General features: G+C 42.8%; 1 protein-coding gene and 1 long non-coding RNA gene across 2 annotated transcripts in view; both read left to right on the top strand.

The window, feature by feature from the left end:
- The first annotated feature begins 4,072 nt into the window (after nt 1–4,072).
- Nucleotides 4,073–7,419, top strand: LOC123725622 (uncharacterized). The gene is made up of 3 exons (XR_006758161.1): nt 4,073–4,228; nt 6,303–6,460; nt 6,565–7,419. It is a non-coding gene; the product is annotated as an uncharacterized lncRNA (long non-coding RNA).
- Nucleotides 7,420–7,680: 261 nt separating this feature from the next.
- Nucleotides 7,681–24,056, top strand: part of LOC106564315 (uncharacterized) — a 37,230-nt gene continuing 20,854 nt past the window's right edge. Inside the window, exons 1-7 of the mRNA XM_045692060.1 lie at nt 7,681–7,752; nt 12,608–12,913; nt 13,090–13,703; nt 13,750–13,889; nt 13,996–14,121; nt 14,217–14,566; nt 14,674–14,924. Coding sequence (XP_045548016.1) covers nt 7,681–7,752; nt 12,608–12,913; nt 13,090–13,703; nt 13,750–13,889; nt 13,996–14,121; nt 14,217–14,566; nt 14,674–14,924 — 1,859 coding nt within the window. The remainder of the gene's footprint in view (nt 7,753–12,607; nt 12,914–13,089; nt 13,704–13,749; nt 13,890–13,995; nt 14,122–14,216; nt 14,567–14,673; nt 14,925–24,056) is intronic.

Raw genomic sequence — 24,056 nt, 5'->3', positions numbered from 1 at the left:
CGACCGAGGTAGCTAAAGTCCTCCCAGCCAGGTGAGTTTGTTTAATTCTCCTCATTGTATGTAATGTTAGGGTTTAACCAACTATTTGTTAGCATAACCTATATAAAATAACAGAGAAGAACCCAAGCCTCTACTATGATACCCAAGCCTCTACTATGACAGGCCCTCAGGGAGAGGGAACTAAGTTTGTCAAGTATTTAAAGAAGAACTTATGATGTCATTCCAGTTCTCTGTCTGCCCTGCGTGGTGTTTCAGTGAGCCCGTATATACGAACAACATACTTACCACTAAAGTGTTTGCATTAATTAAAGTACAAAGAAATTAGAAGTTACTCTGTGCTGACTATTTTGTTCTGATACCAGATTCGAATTGACGCGACCCAACAATTGGGGACCCCGACGTGATCTGGTACCGGGACTTCGCTGAGTATTGATCAGCCAATTGGACATCGCTGTCGTGGGACGGTGTGTTTCACAAAAAGTCATGACAACTAAAAACAGGTAAGCAGACACCTATTGTTATAATAACTAAAGATCTGCATATTGGCTTTATCCAAATTAATTTTGTGAAGCACCTGTTCGATGTAAGTGAACTAAATTATGAATTGTTATGAGTAGATAAGGAATATTATTGTGACATGCAAACCCGTGGTGAATGTGTTGTTATTACCTTGGTACCATAGAGTATTGTTCTACCGGCGAGATCCGTAACTTTGAGGGTACGGTTAGGATCGGAGAAAATACTGAAATCTCCCGGCGAGGTTTGTAACTACGAAGGTACGACTAGGATCGGGGATATAGGGAATAATTGAAATAGCAATTGCTACCGGCGAGGTTCGTAACTACGAAGGTACGGTTAGGTTCGGCGGAGTAATTCTTAGGAAAGGAGGTGAGGTTGTAGGCGAGGTAAAAGAGGAATAATAAATTAGGAATTTAAAGGCAAGAGAATAATAGTATAATAGAAGTTTGAAGATAAAATTAAATGCCCAAATTAGGTGTAGAATAAAAGGAGATATTTAACTGATTGAATTTATTCACGAAAAAGCATTAAAAGGACTGGAGGAATATTTTAGATAGGACCATAATTGTGGCTATTGGCAAGGCACATACTACGGGCGTGGCTAGGGTAGAAAAATATATGTTTTAAATGATGGGTTAAAGTTGGGACTAATGTGGAGACAAGGCAGGGAAACAGCATGTCGAGGGTTAGACATAGCCAGGGTATGGCTGTCTGAAGCCCGGATAAGAAGGCAAAAGGCAAGTGTAGAGAAAGAGAGAGAGAAAGTTTGAAGAAGGATATCAGCAGATTTTTTTATTTATTATTTGCGTGTGAGGTAGGTTTACTGACCAGTTAAAGTAACTTGTGTATGTGTGAGACCTAATAACTTATCTTATCAAAAGTCACAGTAGTAATTATTCCTAAATTCTGAGAAGGGGAAAAAGAGAGACAGAAACAACGAGGAAGAGAGCATAGGGTGAAAAAAAAAATGGAAGTTACTAAGAAAGTTGAAAAGTAAGTTTGGCAATTTACAGGTTACTTTTAAGTCTTGGACATTTCATAATTGTGAAGCCGAAAGAGAAGAGAAAGTTGAAAAGTTGGTTTTACTCTTACGATAGAGGAAAGGCTGAACGTTGTTGGAGTAGAGGTTATATTTTTTATTGTTTAGCTAACAATAGTGAATTTGAGCAGGAAGTAATGTATTCTAACATTATAATCGGTTTCCATTACGTGGGACAATGTCAGGTCAGTATATTCTAACATTATAATCTGTTTCCATTACGTGGGACAATGCCAGGTCAGTAAAGTGAATTGCAGGTGGAGTTAATTTTATTTTTACAGGGACGGTGCACATTAAACACAGTTGTGTATAATGGCAGGGTATTCCTAGCAAACAGAATGGGCCGGTTTGCAGACAAACTCAAGGGGTTTAAGGTTTTAAGCAATCTTGGGTTAAATTAGTCAAGTAGTATGTTAAAGTAGGGGAGTTTAATAGGTTTGAAGTACAGTATTGTATCCAAGGGTAGCGCATGTTCAATTAAGTTTAAAACTAATGATTGGGGGGAGTACAATGGAATTATAAGTATTTTTAGGTTTTGTTTGTAGTTAACGTTTGGGTTTCTGAATCGGTGTAGTATAAGGAATGATGACTAAATGTTTGTGGTTATTTTGGAAAAAGGAGCGCTTAGCTCTCTTTGGGAAAAATTCCTAGGGACCGGATATCTTAAAGGGGTATACACACATGGCATTTTGGAAGTTTTGTTTTCTGAGTTTTAATTAAGCACGTGAAATTCTTTTGATAGGGAATGTTCTGGGAACCTGGGATACAAAATGTAGATAAAGTTCTTAGCCTTCATTTGTCTAATGTAGTAAGAAATACGGTTCTGAAAGGGTGGTATGACTTTTGACCCCTCTGGTGACTTTTCCTTTTGTGGTCTGATCAGCCGCAATGAAAAGCCATTTGGATAGTGAATTCATGGTCATTTGTAATACTAATACAGGAATTTGTATAACGGATAATTATGATGGAGTTAAAGTTCTTAGAAACAATTGATAATTTGAACCAATGAGAAGACTAAAAGGGCAAAGCCTTAGACTAAGGATAGGCTTCCTTAAGTCTATTTTCCTAGAACAATAAGGGTATATTAATTTTCCTTTGTGGAGTAGTTCAGATTAGTCATTTTTAATCTGATTATGTTATTTGAATATCTTTTGACAAGTAGTAGTATTCTTGTACATTATCTAGCCAAGTTTATTTTCCCCTAGGTAGTCAGCTGTTGTTGAATTTAGTGGAAAAGATTTAATACAACAAGGCTGTGGAATTGATATAATAAGTATTATTATATTTGGCTATTGAACAAGGTCATTGAGTTAAGCAAGACAAGTTTAAATAATGGTAGACTTAGATTAATAGTATTATTATATTTTGTTGTGAATAGGTTTAATAATAGTAGACTTGTGTAAACAGGACAGAGATATATGACATCTGTAGGTGATCCAGGATTATTGAGGGTATTGAGATAAATTTAAGTAGATATGTAATATCTAGACAGGTTGATTTTTCTAGAAATTCAGGAGTGCAACAAGGGAGACCGGGAGATATTTAGTTAATATTTGGAAACAACCCATATTTAAAACGAACTTATGAGAAAGAGCGACAGACAGATAGAAGGAAGGGCAGATGGAGAAGTCCTCCCCTGCACTGCTGAGACCTTGATGGGTTGGAAGTAGCAGGAGGAGAGCATAAGCAAGGAAGAGAAGATAAAAGAGACAGAAGAATTAGATAACAGTTAATGAGTGGAGAGCAGCATAGTTAAAATATCAACAGGTGAGGACAGAAATAATACTGGGATAGACAGAAAATACATAATAAGAATAGAAGATAGGAAGATAATTTAGTTTGGTTCGCTTAGTTAGTATATTAATTCATGGAAAGACTATCGGCTCCATTGGCATGTATTTTAGTTTTGATTTTAAGTTTATGTTTGGTAAATTCGCTAAGAGGAGATATGACTATTTACACAGACAAGCACATAGGCATTTAAAACCATACAAAGCAGCACAGATAAATCTTAAATAAGACATTTGACAGAGAATTGTTACAGGGTAGATAAGGATGAATGCCCCAGGGAGAATTGGACATGTGGAAAATGAAAGGGGGCAATCCTACAAGAGAAGGGCTGACATAAGAATAAATTACTAACCTTACCAAAGACATTTTTTAGATATGCAGCAATATTGATACATGGCTTGAGCATGTATAAATAGGGGGAGAATAGTAGAGCAGGTTAGGAAACACTTTGTGGCCTATTGGATAATGAACTACTTAAAACATTTTTTTTTATAATAGATAAGTATATTACATGGGAAGAAGCGTTCCCAACTTACTGGGAGGATACGATTAGGGTAGTTGGTTAACTAGGATCTCTCTCTTTAAATAATGGATTACATTTTAGCTGATCAGGTAAATTATATAGAATGCCAGAGTTAGGGAGGCCAGAACAGGTAGACATAGAAGTTGAAGATATACTAACAGAACACATGAGAAGACTGTTTGTTAACCAAACCCGTATGTCCGAGATTTTGTGTCCAACAGGTGAATTACAGCAGAAGGTGATTCACTCAATCCAACCAGGAGACTGGGTGTGGATCCAGTCCCTGAGGACAAAAGAACTGGAAGCAGCCACAGTGGGAGGGGCCATACCAAGTGCTCCTGGTAACAGCCTTTGCGGTGAGAATAGCTGAAAGACCTACCTGGGTTCATATCACACATTGCGGGAGGGTAAGATACACTGACACTGTCGAACAATCACAGAGTTAGGAGAAGAACCCAATACCGATAAGGTTCGGGGGTTACCTCTCTAACGAAGATTCCCTAACCCGCCCGATCCTCACTGTGTGCGTTCATAGAAGTGAAAGTGTGGGTTGGCCTCTAGCCAATGATATGTTCTCCGGGAGGGAGTGGGGCTTTACAGTGGTACTGGTCAGTCTGAGCTGTCTGATTGTGGGAGCCATATTCCTAATACACCATGAACCACTCGAGAAGTCAGAAAGTGGTAACTTGACCCATAGTGTAGAAGATGAGGAGTTTTTATGCCCTAGGTACAAAAGGTCACTCGATCTGGATAAAAAGGAAGTGAGAGTAGAGTTAGGGAAGGATGTCTCAATAGAGTTCTATGCAGACCAAATGGGGTCCCTAACCTCCTGGCAGTCTAGGACTCTGACTTCATGGGGAAGATATCTGTGTAGATCCCTGTGTAACTCATGGAATCAGGTCATAGCTCACACAGAGAGAGAAGGCTATGTCAATCCACACACCCAATATAGAAACAGATGGAGTATAGTGAAAGCCAGGGGTTTTGACTGCAATCCAGAGCAAGGGAAGTATTGCTTAAAGGTATGAATTACCATTAAAAGCGTAAAGAAAGAGGATTCAGGGTTATGGTATGTTGACTTTGACCAGACCAGTGTCGACACTACGGTACCATTCCGAGTAGTAGAGGTTAGGACAGGATACCAGTTGTACCCCTGATAAAACGGACATTCCTCGTGTAGTCATTCAGAGCCAAGGACCGGTGAGGATAGTTCAGACGAAAGATCTTAAGGAAGTGATTGAGGAGGAGACTTGGTTTGGGGATTCCAACCTATGGCTGGAATGGATTCAGTATACAGCTAGATCAGTAGCTAAAGAAGAATGTTATGGCTGCGCAACAGCCAAAACCTCAGTTGACAACCATCCCCTTTCCACTCGATGGAATTGATTTACCAAGGGGAATGGCCTGTATGGTAAAGCTGGTCATGAAGGCAGGGAAGCCAGACAATAACAGTTGTACTGATCTGCATTATCTGTATCCTATGTGCCCATTAGATCCAGACTTCCCCCTTTCACAGTCGCAGGAGGAGACTATTATTGTATGGCTTGACACAATATACACGGACGGGATGTAGGGGAAGTGAGAACACGCAAAAGAACAGAGAGGGAGAAGGAGTGTTCCGTCTGGGTCCTTAGACGATAGAGCTTACATTGATAGCATTGGGGTTCCAAGGGGGTGCCTAATGAGTTTAAAGCTAGGAATCAGATATTGGCTGGATTAGAATCAAGCATCTTCTGGTGGTCAACCCTCAATAGAAATGTAGATTGGATAAATTATATTTATTATAACCAACAGCAGTTCATCAACTATACTAGAGATGCGATAAAAGGATTAGCAGAACAGACAGAGGCAACTAGTTTGATGGCTTGGCAGAATAGAATAGCATTGGATATGTTACTGGTGGAGAAGGGTGGTGTGTGTGTGTGATATTCGGATCAATGTGCTGTACTTTCATCCCAAATAACACAGCTCCAGATGGATCAGTGGCCAAGGCCCTGGCAGGTTTAACCACATTGGCTAACGAGTTAGTAGAGAACTCTGGGGTGGATACCTCACTGACTGGGTGATGCGATGGTATGTTTGGAAAAAATTGAAAAATGTTATAATCACTGTGTTGTGGGCTTCTTTCACCGGTATGAGTGTGTTGATATTGTGTGATTGATGAATATATGCCAAGTATGAAAGTTTTAATCACCAGAATTCTGGAGAGATTGATAACGGAGCAGATGGTGAGGTACGGATCGAGTCCAAGTTCAGACCTGTGGGACGGCTGCCTGTATAATCCCTTGCTTAAGAAAGTCTCTTACAGATGTTGTCAGAGCTGCAGGACCAGTATGAGGCTACGGGTGCGGACAGGATAAAGTAATGGGCGTGCGTCTTTTGTGTTTTCTATGTTCATCTCAAACGTTCCCTCTGCTGTGTCTCACACAGATATGTCAGGAGCATGAGGACGCAGACACCCCGTTATCCTGGGAGTGCGATGGCCGCCTTGATCGACTACATTCAGCGCAGAGACTAGGAGGGGGTAGCTGCTGTGTCCAGGCCCGCCGCAGCCAGCACCACCCCCGCCAGCACCACCCGGCCCAAGAGTGCGGCTACGTAAATGTTACATATCATCTTAAAGGAAAATATAATTCAATTTGTTCCACACAGTTGGAAATTATGACATATTTGCTATGTTTTGTTTTCAAAGGCTTCTTGGTCCTGCGATCTCTGCGTTCCTTTCAAGGCGCGCTCTCGCCCCTGGTGAACTGCAGGCGAAGATGAAGAAATAGGGGTGTCTTTCCCTCGACCAGCACTGCCACCAACAGATCAATCGGACGCAGAGCTGGTCAAAGCTGCTGCTGACATAGACACATGTATGTTTTTACGTCACTATTAATTGACATAGGAAATTCGATACGTTTTGATAAGTATTCAGTTAAAGTTTGCTGACATATTAAAGTGTGTTAAATTTGTCGCTATCGTCAACCCAAGGAAATGTATTGGTAAGAGTCATCTGGGTTTAGAGAAGAGTCACTGCATGTATGAACTATTAACTGAATCACTGTTATCTTCATTTGTAATATGTCTGTCCATTCATGCTTGCATTTATTTTATTTATTAATTCATTCATTTAACCTATTTATTTCTGTCACTGCAAAAGCCGTAGCCCTACAGGTCCCCCGATCGCTCCCGCGGCCTCTGCCCCCAACTGACCAAGCCCCGGTTCCTGCCCCGGTTCCTATAATTACTCCACATTGTTAAGATATTAAACACTATACCAAATTGGACAGCTAGCGTCCCACATACCCCAGAGAGGTTAACACTAGTATATAGATTCCTAAAAACAGTAGTGCAACACTAAATCAATGACGATATAATTTTCAATTGTCTTTTTTTTGTACATTTGTGGACATTTGCGAACATGTGCATGGCTCCCGTTGATGACCTCACAGCATTAACACAATTTAGAAAATAAATACAATAGTTCACTCTTAAAAGTAGTGTAACACATCTCAAAATAGCCTTAAAACAATTATAATAAATATGAGGGATTTTCGATGAAATACATAAGGTATATGTTATACCTGTAAAACGTACGTAGCATTTGCTTCGGCACAGGTGTTGTGCTGAAAATCTCCCCTCTGCCAGAATCCCCCCCTTCGCGTTCTTCATTGCTGCGACTTGATTGCTAGTTGTCGTTTCTGCTCTCCACTCCTTTGTCAGTTTAGCGTACATTTCACTGATCTTAGTAGCAGAAAGCATTTTTGTCTGAAGTTTTCGGTTTGGCTATTTGTTTCAAGTGTATGTTGCGGTTCTAGCTTGTATGGCGCCCTGGGCGAACCCCCCCTTCAGCGCCCGCCCCGCCCACACCCGGGAGCGCCCCTTGTTGCCCCCGGCAAGATGCCCCTGGGCGGCTGCTAATGTCGCCTGTACCTAAATCCGCTACTGATTTTTGTATTAGTCTATAAATAAATCTCTTTGCCAAAAATCGTCACATCTCCAATGTCTTATTCAACTAGTATTTTTGAAAGTGTAAGGATAATAATTCATAGTTGTTCTGAAATGTTTATTGCTTGCCAACATTTTACCCCTCTATTTTAATATAAAACATAATTCATTATTAATTTTGCCTATCCTGACGTGAAGTTTGTTCTATAGAAAGTATTTGACTCTGATGTGTGTCACAGAAAGTATTTGACTCGAGCCACAAAATTCAAAGGGGGGGGGGGGGGGATTCTGGCAGGGGGATTTTTGGCACAACACCGGTACCTAACTTACTTGATGTTAGCTAGCACACAGTAAAAACTGGAGAGTGTTTTTTCTGGAGTTAAAATTATTTTCCTCTCAAGTAGTGAAATTAAATAATTTTAGAGTGTAATTATTACCAGTGGCTGCTGGAGTGGGAGCAAAAATACAGATTCAATTATATTGGAGTAAAACAGCATGACCATGCCCACTAATGTTGGTTAAATTTGGATTTTTCCGCCATTGTCAAGTGTCTGGTGAATGGAAAGAGTGGACAGATCGAGAGCGTGGATCTGCCGAACATCAGAAGTCATTCACAGAACCACAGAATTACTTCATTTCTATACTTAATTAGAATTCCAGGTAAGTTCACTGTTATTGGTTAACTTTGTGTGCAAATTAAAAGTGTTGAGCAACATTACAGCTAGCTAGCATTGTAGAGTAGGCTTACTGTTACTGCACGATTTGCATAGTCAGATGCAAATGTGAGCATCTAGCAAGAGCTAATTAGCTAGCTAGCTTCAGTAACTTTAAGTTATACCACTTTTAGTGGTTTATGGACAGTATGTACACCCGGTGGATCGGTGCATCACCTGTTTTACATTTTCAACAGAGCGGTATTGGCTATTATCAGTAGCTAGCGGACTTTACTGACTACTGCCAGCGCAACATGTGTTTTACTCTGAAAAGCGAGCTGTTAGCAGCAGTTGGTCTGTGCTACGTGTGTTTCACTCAAGTTTAGAGCTATAAGACAGTTTTTAGCGGCAGTTCGGTCGGTGCAACACGTGCACTCAGTGATGACAAATTAGCAACTCAGTCGCTATATTTAGCGAGTATTCAGACCCCTCTAATGACACATTTTCAAAACAATCGACTAGCAACAAATCTAGCGACTTTTTCTGTTGTTATTGGAGACTAACATGAAAGCACATATCGTTCTTACTCTTCTCAACGAGCAGCGGGTGCTGCCGTGAGCCCCGTCCCAAAGCACTCACATGCGGCCCAGTCCTCGCGCAGCAGTCCCCCCCAGCTGCAGTCAGAGCAGGAGATGTTCCGCCCTCCGCGTCCAGACTGCAAATGAATCACGCATGCGGGAAGCCGCCGCTGGCTCATATAAATGTAAAATGTCCTTTGTCTAAAATAAATTACTGCATTTGACTCACACAGCCTCAGTCACTTACTCACCTTGTCCACTGTGTGTGTGCCTATCTGTGACATAAGCTAAACATCTAGCTGGCTAGCTCATCATGTCTCAGTCTAAACTGTACACTCAAAAATACAGAAAGGAGTGGTAATCAAACCCTGAATTCAAAGGCTGGTTGAAGCCGTTTATTGGAGATGATACACGGGCATACTGCCTGTATTGTAAGGCTGATTTCTACGCCAAACTTAGCGATGTAAAAAAACACATGACAACTCAAAAACATACTCAAAAGGCAAAGCCTTATAACAGTTCCACCCAAAACAAGCTGCCATTTATGGTTAAAAAAAATTGACTCTGCAAAAAAGGCTGAGGCCACCATCGCTGAACACTGTTCCATGCTGGCATGTGATCACATTGGAGAAGCATGTAGAGCTGCTTTCTCTGACTCCACTGCTGCTACCCACTTAAAAATGCACAGGACAAAGTTCACAGAAATGATTAATGGTGTTCTAGCACCATACTTTCTGAAAAAGTTGGTCGCAGATGTGGGTGACCAGCGTTTCAGCCTCCTCCTCGATGTGTGTTTCTAAGTACCTGGGGGTTGTGATAAGGTACTTTGACACCAAGCAGACAATTGTATCAACATTTCTGGGGCTTGTTGAGTTGGAGGGAGGAGATGCCAAATCTATAGCCCGTGCTGTTGTGGCTTTCCTCGAAGTGTCGTCTTAAAAAAGAGAAACTCCTGGGGATAGGGACTGACGGGGATTAACAATGGGGTCCATAAAGTGCTGAAGGAGGAGTATGGCCTCAAATATCTGGTTCTTATTCGCTGTGTGTGCCACTCTCTGCAGCTTGCTGTAAATCATGCTTCCAATGACACCATCCCCCGTAGTGTGGAGTACTTGGTACGAGAGACTTACAACTGGGTTTCGTGCAGTCTGAGCCAGGGAATCTTCTTTGCTTTCTGTTGCTTATCTGTTTCAAATCTTTGGCTAACCTCATTGGCTAGTTGCATTTGTTGCGCTTTTGGTTGCAGAGACTGATTGGTCAAATTGCAAATTACGCCACCAACGGGATTCTTATCTGTTAATCATGTCCCGCCTCCCCCAAAATCCACAGAGAAATTCTGTGCAGTTAGTTCTCCATCATTCCGAGTACTTGTGAGAAACATAGTTGTAAAGGTCACGTTAGATATATATTTCATTGCGTATTTCGGAACACAATTGTGAATTAAGGTGAGTTTCAATTGTTGATTTTGTTGTCATCACGGATTTCAGCAAACGTTTGGGTATTTAGATGAATTAATGTGAGTTTCAATCGTGGTCTTAAAGGTAAGGTTAGCTATATTTCATGGCAGGTTTCAGAACACAGTTGTGTATTTAGGTGAATTAATGTGAGTTTCAGTCATCGATTTTCTTGAAAAGGAGTCCTGTCGCTAGCTAATAATGTGTAATAAAGGGTGATAATAATTGATAGTTAACGTTATATATTTAGATATTCAGCCAATGTAGTTCACGTGCAGTGTTAACCTCTATGGGCTAGGTGGGACGCTTGCGTCCCACTTACTCAACAGCCAGTGTAATCCCGTGGCGCGTTATTCAAATTCCTCAAAAATGCAAAAACTTCAATTTTTCAAACATATGACTATTTTACACCATTTTAAAGACAAGACTCTCGTTAATCTAACCACACTGTCCGATTTCAAAAAGGCTTTTCAACGAAAGCAAAACATTAGATTATGTCAGCAGAGTACCCAGCCAGAAATAATCAGACACCCATTTTTCAAGCTAGCATATAATGTCACATAAACCAAAACCACAGCTAAATGTAGCACTAACCTTTGATGATCTTCATCAGATGACAACCCTAGGACATTATGTTATACAATACATGCATGTTTTGTTCAATCAAGTTCATATTTATATCAAAAAACAGCTTTTTACATTAGCATGTGACTAGCATGTGACTAGCATTCCCACCGAACACTGCCGGTGAATTTACTAAATTACTCACGATAAATGTTCACAAAAAGCATAACAATTATTTTAAGAATTATATATACAGAACTCCTCTATGCACTCGATATGTCCGATTTTAAAATAGCTTTTCGGTGAAAGCACATTTTGCAATATTCTCAGTAGATAGCCCGGCATCACAGGGCTAGCTATTTAGACACCCAGCAAGTTTAGCACTCACCAAAGTCAGATTTACTATAAGAAAAATGTTATTACCTTTGCTGTCTTCGTCAGAATGCACTCCCAGGACTTCTACTTCAATAACAAATGTTGGTTTGGTTCAAAATAATCCATAGTTATATCCAAACAGCGGCGTTTTGTTCGTGCGTTCAAGACACTATCCGAAAGGGTAAATAAGGGTGACGAGCATGGCGCAATTCGTGACAAAAAATGTCTAAATATTCCATTACCGTACTTCGAAGCATGTCAACCGCTGTTTAAAATCAATTTTTATGCCATTTTTCTCATAAAAAAGCGATAATATTCCGACCGGGAATCTGCGTTTAGGTAAACAGACGAAAGAAAATAAAGCATTCGGTCGACTCGGGCATGCGCCTAAGCCCATAGTACTCTGATCGGCCACTTGCCAAACGTGATAAAGTGTTTCAGCCAGAGGCTGCCTCGATATCGTTCAGCTTTTTCCTGGGCTCTGAGAGCCTATGGGAGCCGTAGGAAGTGTCACGTTATTGCAAAGATCCTCGGTCTTCAATAAAAAGAGCCAAGATGAAACACAACTTGTCAGACAGGCCACTTCCTGCATGGAATCTTCTCAGGTTTTGGCCTGCCATATGAGTTCTGTTATACGTACGTTTTTTATCCGGCCGTGTCAATACTGCTCCCTAGCCCTAACAGGTTAACTTAGTGTACTACAACGCACACTTGCCAGCTAGCTAACGTTATATTTAGAATGAAATTGACATTTAACGCTGTATGGGGCAGCTAGCAAACATTATATGTAGAATCAAATTGACATTTAATGCTGTATGGGCTCTACTGTAAACAGGGTAGCAATGTGGTCCACTGTGTATTACTGTCAACAAATAACAACGTATGTGTGTGAATAACCTCTCTTATAACCTCTCTTCAAAGCCCCATTGAATAACCTCTCTTCAAAGCCCCATTGAAATGTTAATTAGCTCTTTGATCTGAATGTCTGACCTTTGATCTCTTATCAGGAACTGCCCAAACAAAGCAAAGTGTTTCAAAGTCACCCTCTCCCCAAGCCCCTCCTTCCTTGATCAACGTGTTTCTAGAACCCCCATCCACACACTTCTCACCCTCTTCTCCTCCTTCCTCTTTTTTTAACCCAATTGTCTCTGTGTATTAGGCTGTCCTGTGACCTGAAGGTGGTCAGGCTGATGAGGGAGAGGACACTGGGGAACAGTGTGACCAGGCTGTACAACCAGCTGAGGGAGCAGCACAGCCTGACCTGGATGAGTCGGACCCTGGACTACCTGTCCGTCTGTGACCACTTTGTGGTCCCAGGTGCCGCACCACTGAGGGTAATACCTCCTCCTCCCTTTTTGGATGTGCCCTCAGCCCAGTGGCTGCTGACTGTCCACGGCTACGACGTTCTTTTCCAGCTGGAGGACTTTAAGGCCAGAGTCACCTCCACCTTTGGGTCCATCCTGAAGATGGATTCAACCAAGAAGGTGATTTAAGATGTTTTGACCAGAAATAATACGAGTTAGTAAGAGACAATCAAATGAATAATAATTTATTATGACTTATTTTATGACTTAATAAATGTATTGTGAAACTTTGTGTCCACTCACTGACATGACTGTGTGTTTGTCTGTCTTGTCTGTGTTTGTTTGACTCCCCTCAGGTGACCAAGAAACTAGCTGGGAAGGCACACGGGACAGCAGCGTGGGCCACAAACGTGGGTAATGAGTACGGCCAGGTGCTCATTACGGTCCTCACAGACAGCGAAGGAGAGGGCCTGCTCGACATGGCAGCTGGCCTCCAGCAGCGCTACGGTAGAGCTGGAGTGGCACCTCCCAAGCTGCTGTATGTCAACCGGGACTGCTGCGCCCTGATGGGAAAGGGGAAGACGGCAGCCATGTTCAGCCAGTGGGCTGAACTCATCGTCCGGCTGGATGTGTGGCACTTCATCCGTCGCTTTGCTCGGGGAGTGACCACAGAGATCCATCCTCTCTATGCTCTCTTTATGCAGCGGCTCTCCTCCTGCATGTTGGTGTGGTGTGCAGATGATGTGGAGCGCCTGCGGGAGGCCAAGCGAGGTGAGCTCAAGGAGAGCCACATCACGGGGCTCAGCGACGCACAACTGATGAAGAGGATCAGCCTGAAGGAGATGGCTCGGCACTGTCGTCGCCGCACGCGCGGGGCGGAGGAGACCGAGCGTCTCATCGGGGAGCTCCTGGACACCTTCATGGATGCCACAGACACCATAGGCATCCGGCTCCTGGACCGTGACCGAATGCAGGCCATCTGGCAGACCCAGAGACACCACCTGGTCTGCATTCAGGACCCCCCCTGATGTCAGCATCTACACCAACAAGAGCAAGGACGTGACCAAGGGAGGGGTCATCCTGCCTGTGTTGCGCTGCTCACGTGGGTCCACCTCCCTGGAATCTTTCCACCTCCACCTCAACCGCTTCATTCCTGGTATGTTAAATGTTAAACTGGGTCATGTTGTTACGTCATGTTGTGTTGTGTGTTAACAACTGTGTGCATGTGAAGAGTTCTTATTTCTTGTTGTTGTCATTTATAGGAACAAGTGCGTGTGCCGAGCACTTTCAGGCCTACCTCCTTGAAGGGTTGGTTAGGTGGAATGAGGACCGTGCCGAAGCGGGCTGCAGTCTGGTGAAGGATCATACAAGGCCTGCAAAGTACACTGGTATGTATTTCTAAATTATACAATTATATACACACACACTAAAACATGTGCAGTGTATGTACTACTCTCTTTTTTTTGTTGTCTCTCTGTTTAAGGGGAACTCATTGGGGTCGACTACCTCTTCTCCCAGACCCATGGTGACCAGAGGCTGGAGTCCAACCTCGGTAAGGACCCGGATGTCCCAGACGGGACACCTGATGTATTTGAGGGAGGAGAGGGAGAGGAGGAGGACCTGAGCGAGCTTGAGGAGGAGGAGGATGACCCCACCATGTCCTTGCCCGCCCTCGATGACAGTCTCCCAGCAGTACCTCCACTCAGGAAGGCCACTCCACCGCTCACTAAGCCCACTCAACCCAACTCATCCCAGGTACCTGTCGTCACACCCCCTGATGACACTATGGAGGTGGACACTACACCAGCTGCCAGTCAGGACCTGGAGGATGACGTAAGTGACTATCCACATCCTAACAGCGCACTCTCAAGTTTCTTTCCATTCATAACAATTAATCTGACTATTAATCCAACCCTTCCCTATGACTCTTCTATTTCCAGGAGTACATAGGACCTGATGGGGTTAGTGGATACCAGCACGTGGTCCTCCTTGCCAAGAGTCTGGTGAGGCTCCTGGAGGGGCCATGGATCTCTAATAGGCAAATAGAGGAGATCATGGCTCTCTGGGGAAATCTCCCGGAAAGAGACAAGGCGGCTGTCTCCTACCCAGAGAGGTTCCGGGACCGAGTCCTGCAGGGGCGCTTTAAAAATTCCAAGAACTCCACCGTGAAGGGGGAAGAGAGTATGAAGCGGTGCGTACTACACATTGTTCTAAACTCACTACACACATAAAGACATGAGTGTATTTCTCATTAACGTGATGTTTCCTTTTGTTAACTTAATCTACCTTCAGCTCCCTGCTTGGCCAAGGCTCAGTGGCCCAACACCAGCAGGACAGTGGAGGCCATTTTTGTGGAGCTGTGCCACAAGCACCCTGCTGGCAAGACGGTTCTTGGTAACCGGGTCAACAGGTGGGGTGCTATCCTGGGGGACTACAGGAGGATCAGGACCATGGTGCTGGGCAGCCCAAACCTGAATACACACACAAGGCTGCAACTGTTTGAGGTCAACAAGCTGACCTTGACACAGTGGTAAGTTTTAAAAAATATGTTGGTATATTTTGTGTAGTTCACTGGTTGACAGTGTTCCTGATAACAATTAACATATTCCATGTTTTTCACACAGGTACAACAAACGGATATCCTCTATGGAGAGAGTGGCCCTGCACCAGACCCAGGACAGCATGACTGCAGAGAGGGAGGAGTCAGGCCCCTTCCACGCTGCAGTAAGGAGCACTTCACCGCTGCCAGGCCTATCAACCAGCAGCACCTACCAGCTGCCAGAGGACAGAACGGGGCAGGCTACACAGCGTGGCAGAGCAGCCACTAGTCAGCCACTGCCACCTCTACCGCCACCCAGTCTGCCTACCACACCAGTCTCCCAAGAGCTGCCCTCGACCTCCACTCTTCCCCCTCCTCCTGCTGGACCCAAGGTCTCCAGGACCACCGAATGGAGGAGGAAGAAGCTGGAGTCTGGCATTACAGTCAGAGTGCACAAGCCATATGAAGGCTATAAGTGCTCCAAATGTGGCAAGCCAAAAACTTCTGAATTTGGACACAGTATGTACGGTAATGTGAGATTCTGTGCCGCTACCTCTGGTGGCCAAACTGTTGAGGAGTGGCTGGCACTCATGAGGGCCCAGCATGGTGCTAGCAAAGGCCAGTAAACTCTGACTGACTGGTGTGTAAAGTAGTTTTTGTACATATGTTCTTTTTATGACATTGATTGTTTGTACCTTTAGCTCATTTAAAATTCTTAACTTGTAACAAAGTGTGTGTGTATTATGCTGGGTTGTTTCACACGTGACATTCCCTGTGAAATAAATAATTGAATAGAAGCACTTTTTCTCCCTTGGAATTCATTTAGATTTATTGTCATACACTGTCTTTAAAGTTCAATAAACACACTGTTTGTAGCACAGAAAAAACAGGCAAGTTCTACTGAGACATTTGAGATGACCAGCAGATACTATAGGTGACAGCAGGGAGTCAACCACCCCCAGCCCCCCAATCGACGCCCACTAATCTGATTGGTTGCTGCACACCTTCACTTGTTGAAGTTTGGGAGAGTCTCAGTTTGCAAAGAACTATTACTCAAGATGGATACAGTTTTCAATAGGCCAGGCTATAGAAATATTATCGATGCAGTCTATAACTCTTCAGACCGTAAACAAAGAAGGTAACTTGTTTTACCATTTTTAATATATCTGAATATTTGTTATCCACCCTTTTCAGTGTATCTGCTAATTCTAATTCTCACAGCTACGTAGGCTGGATAAGGCAGCTCAACATCTTGCCTGGGACAAGAATGCGTGCTTTCAAACAATACATATTGAAAAAGGATCGGAGGAGGAAAGCACAAAAGGGCCAACTGGACTTGATAAGAATAAAAAGGCAGCCGAGGGAAAGAGAGGAGAGAGCCCAGCGGCATGCTGGGAAATACAAGGACCCACCTCCACACCTGAAATGTAGCCGTCCATGTTGGCCCCCAGTTCTGAACAGACACCCCCCCCCCAAAGGTGAGTTCTCTTAAATTCACATTTCTGTGTTTGACTATAGCAATTTCCCTTTGTGTAATGTGTTATAATAAGCCGCTACCTGTGTTTCCCTCTGTAGACAAGAAACTGAAGCCAGCTCCATCTAGAATCAACAAGGGGGTCAGGAGGAAAGATAAAAAGGAGGAAATCACAAAAGGCCTCCCCTTGACCAGGTACACAGATTTGAGGAGGAGAATTGCACAGGCTGGTCATGGACCTGTGACGAAGAGGAGGTTTCCTGTTGCTTTCCCCTGCAAGGTATGTGGCAAGCCTAAAATAAAATAATTTGCCCACAGCCAGTACAGGGGAGAGCACTTCTGTGAGGCAGCAGGAGGAGGCAAAACTGCTGTGGAGTGGTTGGAGGAGAAGAGAGGGCCTGAGCCTCGGGTGCCAAGGACAACAGGAGGCGAAGGAAGGAGTTGGAGGATCGTCGTAAATAGTTCTGTAATATGTTCTGTAATTTCAGTGAGCAAGCCTTTCTAATCCACCTGGCCCGGGTATCCTGGAAGGATATTGACCTCATCCCGTCAGTAGAGGATGCCTGGTTATTTTTTTTCAATGCCTTCCTCACCATCTTAAATAAGCATGCCCCATTCAAGAAATTTAGAACCAGGAACAGATATAGCCCTTGGTTCTCCCCAGACCTGACTGCCCTTAACCAACAGAAAAACATCCTGTGGGGTTCTGCATTAGCATCGAACAGCCCCCGTGATATGCAACTTTTCAGGGAAGTTAGAAACCAATATACACAGGCAGTTAGAAAAGCCAAGGCTAGCTTTTTCAAGCAGAAATTTGCTTCCTGCAACACAAACTCAAAAAAGTTCTGGGACACTGTAAAGTCCATGGAGAATAAGTACACCTCCTCCCAGCTGCCCACTGCACTGAGGATAAGAAACTCTATCATCTCTGATAAATCCACTATAATTGAGAATTTCAATAAGCATTTTTCTACGGTTGGCCATGCTTTCCACCTGGCTACCCCTACTGCAGTCAACAGCACTGCACACCCCACAGCTACTCGCCCAAGCCTTCCCCATTTCTCCTTCTCCCAAATCCAGTCAGCTGATGTTCTGAAAGAGCTGCAAAATCTGGACCCCTACAAATCAGCCGGGCTAGACAATCTGGACCCTTTCTTTCAAAAATTATCTGCCGAAATTGTTGCAACCCCTATTACTAGCCTGTTCAACCTCTCCTTCTTGTCGTCTGAGATTCCAAAAGATTGGAAAGCAGCTGCTGTCATCCCCCTCTTCAAAGGAGGGGACACTCTTGACACAAACTGCTACAGACCTATATCTATCCTACCCTGCCTTTCTAAGGTCTTCGAAAGCCAAGTCAACAAACAGATTACCGACCATTTCGAATCCCACCGCACCTTCTCCGCTATGCAATCTGGTTCCAGAGCTGGTCATGGGTGCACCTCAGCCACGCTCAACGATATCGTAACCGCCATCGATAAGAAACAATACTGTGCTGCCGTATTCATTGACCTAGCCAAGGCTTTCAACTCTGTCAATCACCACATCCTCATCGGCAGACTCAATAGCCTTGGTTTCTCAAATGATTGCCTCGCCTGGTTCACCAACTACTTCTCTGATAAGAGTTCAATGTGTCAAATCGGATGGCCTGTTGTCCGGGCCTCTGGTAGTCTCTATGGGGGTGCCACAGGGTTAAATTCTTGGGCCAACTGTTTTCTCTGTATACATCAATGATGTCGCTCTTGCTGCTGGTGAGTCTCTGATCCACCTCTACGCAGACGACACCATTCTGTATACTTCTGGCCCTTCTTTGGACACTGTGTTAACCTGTTGGGTCTAGGGGGCAGCATTTGCACGTCTGGATAAAAAAAATGTACCCGATTTAATCTGGTTACTAATCCTACCCAGTAACTAGAATATGCATATACTTATTATATATGGATAGAAAACACTCTAAAGTTTCCAAAACTGTTTGAATGGTGTCTGTGAGTATAACAGAACTCATTTGGCAGGCAAAACCCTGAGACATTTTCTGACAGGAAGTGGATACCTGATGTGTTGTATTGACTTTAAACCTCTCCCATTGAAAAACACAGGGGTTTAGGAATATTTTGGCACTTCCTATTGCTTCCACTAGATGTCACCAGCCTTTACAAAGTGTTTTGAGTCTTCTGGAGGGAGATCTGACCGAACAAGAGCCATGGAACGGTGATGTCCCATTAGACACCTGGCGCTACTTCATGTTGGGTACCCTCGTTCCAATACGTTATAAAAGGCTATGCATTCGTCCACCTTGAATATTATTCATGTTCTGGTTAAAAAAGGCCCTAATGATTTATGCTATACAACGTTTGACATGTTTGAACGAACGGAAATATATTTTTTCCCCTCGTTCATGACGAGAAGTCCGGCTGGCTTACATCATGTGCTAACGAGACGGAGATTTTTGGACATAAATGATGAGCTTTTTTGACCAAAACTACATTCGTTATGGACCTGTGATACCTGGAAGTGACATCTGATGAAGAGAATCAAAGGTAATGGATTATTTACATAGTATTTTCGATTTTAGATCTCCCCAACATGACGTCTAGTCTGTATCGCAACGCGTATTTTTCTGGGCACAGTGCTCAGATTATTGCAAAGTGTGATTTCCCAGTAAGGTTATTTTTAAATCTGGCAAGTTGATTGCGTTCAAAAGATGTAAATCTATAATTCTTTAAATGACAATATAATATTTTACCAATGTTTTCTAATTTTAATTATTTAATTTGTGACGCTGACTTGACTGCCGGTTATTGGAGGAAACGATTTCCTCAACATCAATGCCATAGTAAAACGCTGTTTTTGTATATAAATATGAACTTGATAGAACTAAAAATGCATGCATTGTCTAACATAATGTCCTAGGAGTGTCATCTGATGGAGATTGTAAAAGGTTAGTGTATCATTTTAGCTGGTTTTATGGTTTTGGTGACCCTGTCTTTGACTTGACAAAACATTACACACAACTCTTGTAAATGTACTGTCCTAACATACTCTAAATTTATGCTTTCGCCGTAAAACCTTTTTGAAATCGTAAAACGTGGTTAGATTAAGGAGATGTTTATCTTTCAAATGGTGTAACATAGTTGTATTTTTGAAAAATTTGAATTTTGACATTTATTTGGATTCAAATTTGCCGCTCTTGAAATGCACCTGCTGTTGATGGAGTGCACCACAGGTGGCACGCTAGCGTCCCACCTAGCCCCAAGAGGTTAACAACCCTCCAGACGAGCTTCAATGCCATACAAGTCTCCTTCCGTGGCCTCCAACTGCTCTTAAATACAAGTAAAACTAAATGCATGCTCTTCAACCGATCGCTGCCTACACCTGCCCGCCCGTCCAGCATCACTACTCTGGACGGTTCTGACTTAGAATATGAGGACAACTACAAATACCTAGGTGTCTGGTTAGACTGTAAGCTTTCCTTCCAGACTCACATCAAACATCTCCAATCGAAAGTTAAATCTAGAATTGGCTTCCTATTTCTCAACAAAGCATCCTTCACTCATGCTGCCAAACATACCCTCGTAAAACTGACCATCCTACCGATCCTCGACTTCGGCGATGTCATTTACAAAATAGCCTCCAATACCCTACTCAATAAACTGGATGCAGTCTATCACAGTGCCATCCGTTTTGTAACCAAATCCCCATATCCTCTTACATCTAGACGTTCCGCTAGTGTAACGTGACATCAAAATCCAATGGTAGCGCCCGGCGCGAAATACGAAAAACCTTAAAAATGCTATAATTTCCATTTCTCAAACATATGACTATTTTACACCATTTGAAAGACAAGACTCTCATTAATCTAAACACATTGTCCGATTTCAAAAAGGCTTTACAGCGAAAGCAAAACATTAGATTATGTTAGTAGAGTACCCAGCCAGAAATACATCACACAGCCATTTTTCAAGCAAGAATATATGTCACAAAAACCAAAACCACAGCTAAATGCAGCACTAACCTTTGATGATCTTCATCAGATGACACTCCTAGGACATTATGTTATACAATACATGCATGTTTTGTTCAATCAAGTTCATATTTATATTAAAAAAAACAGCTTTTTCATTAGCATGTGCTGTTCAGAACTAGCAAACCCACCGAAAACTTCCGGTGAATTTACTAAATTACTCTTGATAAACGTTTACAAAATACATAACAATTATTAAAAAAATTATAGATACAGAACTCCTTTATGCAATCGCGGTGTCAGATTTTAAAATAGCTTTTCGGCAAAAGCACATTTTGCAATATTCTGAGTAGATAGCTCGCCATCACGGGCTAGCTAATTTGACACCCACCAAGTTTGGCCTTCACTAAACTCAGAATTACTATAAGACAAATTGGATTACCTTTGCTGTTCTTCGTCAGAATGCACTCCCAGGACTTCTACTTCAACAACAAATGTTGTTCTGGTTCAAAATAATCCATAGTTATGTGCAAATATCCTCCGTTTTGTTCGTGCGTTCAGGTCCCTATCCGAACGGTGACGCGCGGGTGCGCATCGTGACATTTAAAAAAAATATATTCCATTACCGTACTTAGAAGCATGTCAAACGCTGTTTAAAATCAATTTTTATGCTATTTTTCTCGTAAATTAGCGATAATATTCCAACCGGACGATGTTGTTTTCGTTCAAACAGGTGAAGAAAAACATGGAATCCTGTCGTGCGCGCGCATCTCCAGGCTCTGAGCCACTAGGCTGACCATTCACAAACAGAGCTGCTGAACCTTGCCCAGAGACGGCAGAGATCCCAATCCACTTTCTGGCGCCTTCAGAGAGCCTATGGAAGCCTTAGAAATTGTCACGTTACAGCAGAGATACTGTATTTTCGATAGAGATAACCTAGAAGGACAAGAAATGGTCAGACAGGGCACTTCCTGTATGGAATCTTCTCAGGTTTTGGCCTGCCATATGAGTTCTGTTATACTCACAGACACCATTCAAACAGTTTTAGAGTCTTTTCTATCCACATATACTAATTATATGCATATTCTAGTTTCTGGGCCTGAGTAGTAACCAGATTAAATCGGGTACGTTATTTTCACCCGGTCGTGAAAATAGTGCCCCCTATCCATAAGAAGATATACTACCCACCACTGCGACCTGTGCGCTCTCGTTGGCTGGCCCTCGCTTCATACTCGTTGCCAAACCCACTGGCTCCAGGTCATCTACAAGACCCAGCTAGGTAAAGTCCCCCCTTATCTCCGCTCACTGGTCCCCATAGCAGCACCCACCTGTAGCACGCGCTCCAGCAGGTATATCTCTCTGGTCACCCTCAAAGCCAATTTCTCCTTTGGCCGTCTCTCCTTCCAGTTCTCTGCTGCCAATGACTGGAACGAACTACAAAAATCTCTGAAACTGGAAACACTTATCTCCCTCACTAGCTTTAAGCACCAGCTGTCAGAGCAGCTCACAGATCACTGCACCTGTACATAGCCCATCTATAATTTAGCCCATACAACTACCACTTCCCCAACTGTATTTATTTATTTTGCTCCTTTGCACCCCATTATTTATATTTTGCACTTTCTTCCACTACAAATCTACCATTCCAGTGTTTTACTTGCTATATTGTATTTACTTTGCCACCATGGCCTTTTTTGCCTTTACCTCCCTTATCTCACCTCATTTGCTCACATTGTATATAGACTTATTTTTCTACTGTATTATTGACTGTATGTTTGTTTTACTGCATGTGTAACTCTGTGTTGTTGTATGTGTCGAACTGCTTTGCTTTATCTTGGCCAGGTCGCAATTGTAAATGAGAACTTGTTCTCAACTTGCCTACCTGGTTAAATAAAGGACAAATAAAATGTAAGAAAAATGTAAAGTTAGTTGTGTCAAACGATGTGTAATATGTTTAATAGTTATGTTTAATATGTAAATAGTTAAATTAAGGATTTGTTTTATCTGTTTTCTTGGTTAATAAATAAAGTAGAGCTTGGCTTGAGAGCTTAAAACTATCATGTGTCAAATGGCTCATTAGTTATTCTGTTTTTGAATTTTGGGAAAAGGCCCAGTGTGACAATTTCACATGTTTTCACATGAATATGACTGAATTCATTCAATACCTTGTCATGTTCACATCAAGTACATTTCAGCAATCTTTGGGGGCCCTGTAAAGTCTGTTAAGGTGCTCCCAGGGGCCAACCTACAAGATGGACTGAGACGGGCATTTTTCTCTGTTCCAACTGTTCCAAATACCCATATTATTCTATTAGTCCTCTCCTCCAATCAGATGCTTCAGTTTGTTCCAAATTGGAGAAAGAGAGCAAAAATCCACCAATGAAGGGCCTAGTTTGTTGCAAAAGTTTTTAAGCCAATCATCTTCCAATCATCTTCCTAACGTCACTTAATCACAAAATCTTTTTCTGTCAGCCATTGATGCTACTCGGTGAGTATCTGAGGTAATTTTTCTTAATTTGCAACGAATTTAACGTCGACGACTATAAGTGTGATGAAATATGACAATAACACGTCTAGTCAACCGACTTGTTTGACTACAGGGGCTACCCAAACTGTGTAATTTAATAACTTTCGTAGATCGCTAGCTACTGTAGGCGTACAACATTCAAAGTTTATTTGACCACTGACAATCCTGTAAAACCTTAGCTAACATCTATATCAACTCAAAGTTAGAATTCTATACAATTTAATTGTCTTCTCTTTCGTTTTTTGATGGCATGCGTTTGAAGTGTATGTAGTTGAATGCATTGTATGATATGTGGCAACCTGATGGTCATTGGGGCAAACGTGTCTTTCTATGTAAACTGAATTTAACTGCAAATGAAATAATAATCACCATAACCCCCAAACCCCCCACTGCTGTCCTCCTCCTAGCAGACCTATCAAGCAAACGTAATTTCCTTTATATGTATCTAATACGGTTATGCTGTCACTTGTCACTGCACTCATCAGTCATGATAAGTTTTTTTCTTGCCTACTAAAATGGAAAATCCAAGGTTCCGTTTCACACCCTCACAGGAGTTGGTCCTCAAGGCCACACCCAAGGCAGTAAAAGTGACAGCTGACGGCCCCCCTGCTTTTGGTGCTCAGGGCCCTCTTGTGAGGGCTAAGAAGTGGAAGGAAGTGGAGGCAGAGGCTCGAGCCTGCGTCGTCTCCGAGGGAGGTGACCCCGGTGCAGAGACGGTCATCCTGAGCCGGTGCACGGTTCAGTTCGGCAAGTACTGGGGTCAGACCTTCAAGTGGATGATGGAGAACGACGTGGGCTACATGGTGCACGTTGTGACGTTGCATC

This window comes from Salmo salar, chromosome ssa12 (genome assembly GCF_905237065.1).
Source record: "Salmo salar chromosome ssa12, Ssal_v3.1, whole genome shotgun sequence".
Lineage (NCBI taxonomy): Eukaryota > Metazoa > Chordata > Actinopteri > Salmoniformes > Salmonidae > Salmo > Salmo salar.
Note: the sequence above shows the minus strand (reverse complement) of the source record. Positions and strands in the feature narration are given on the sequence as shown.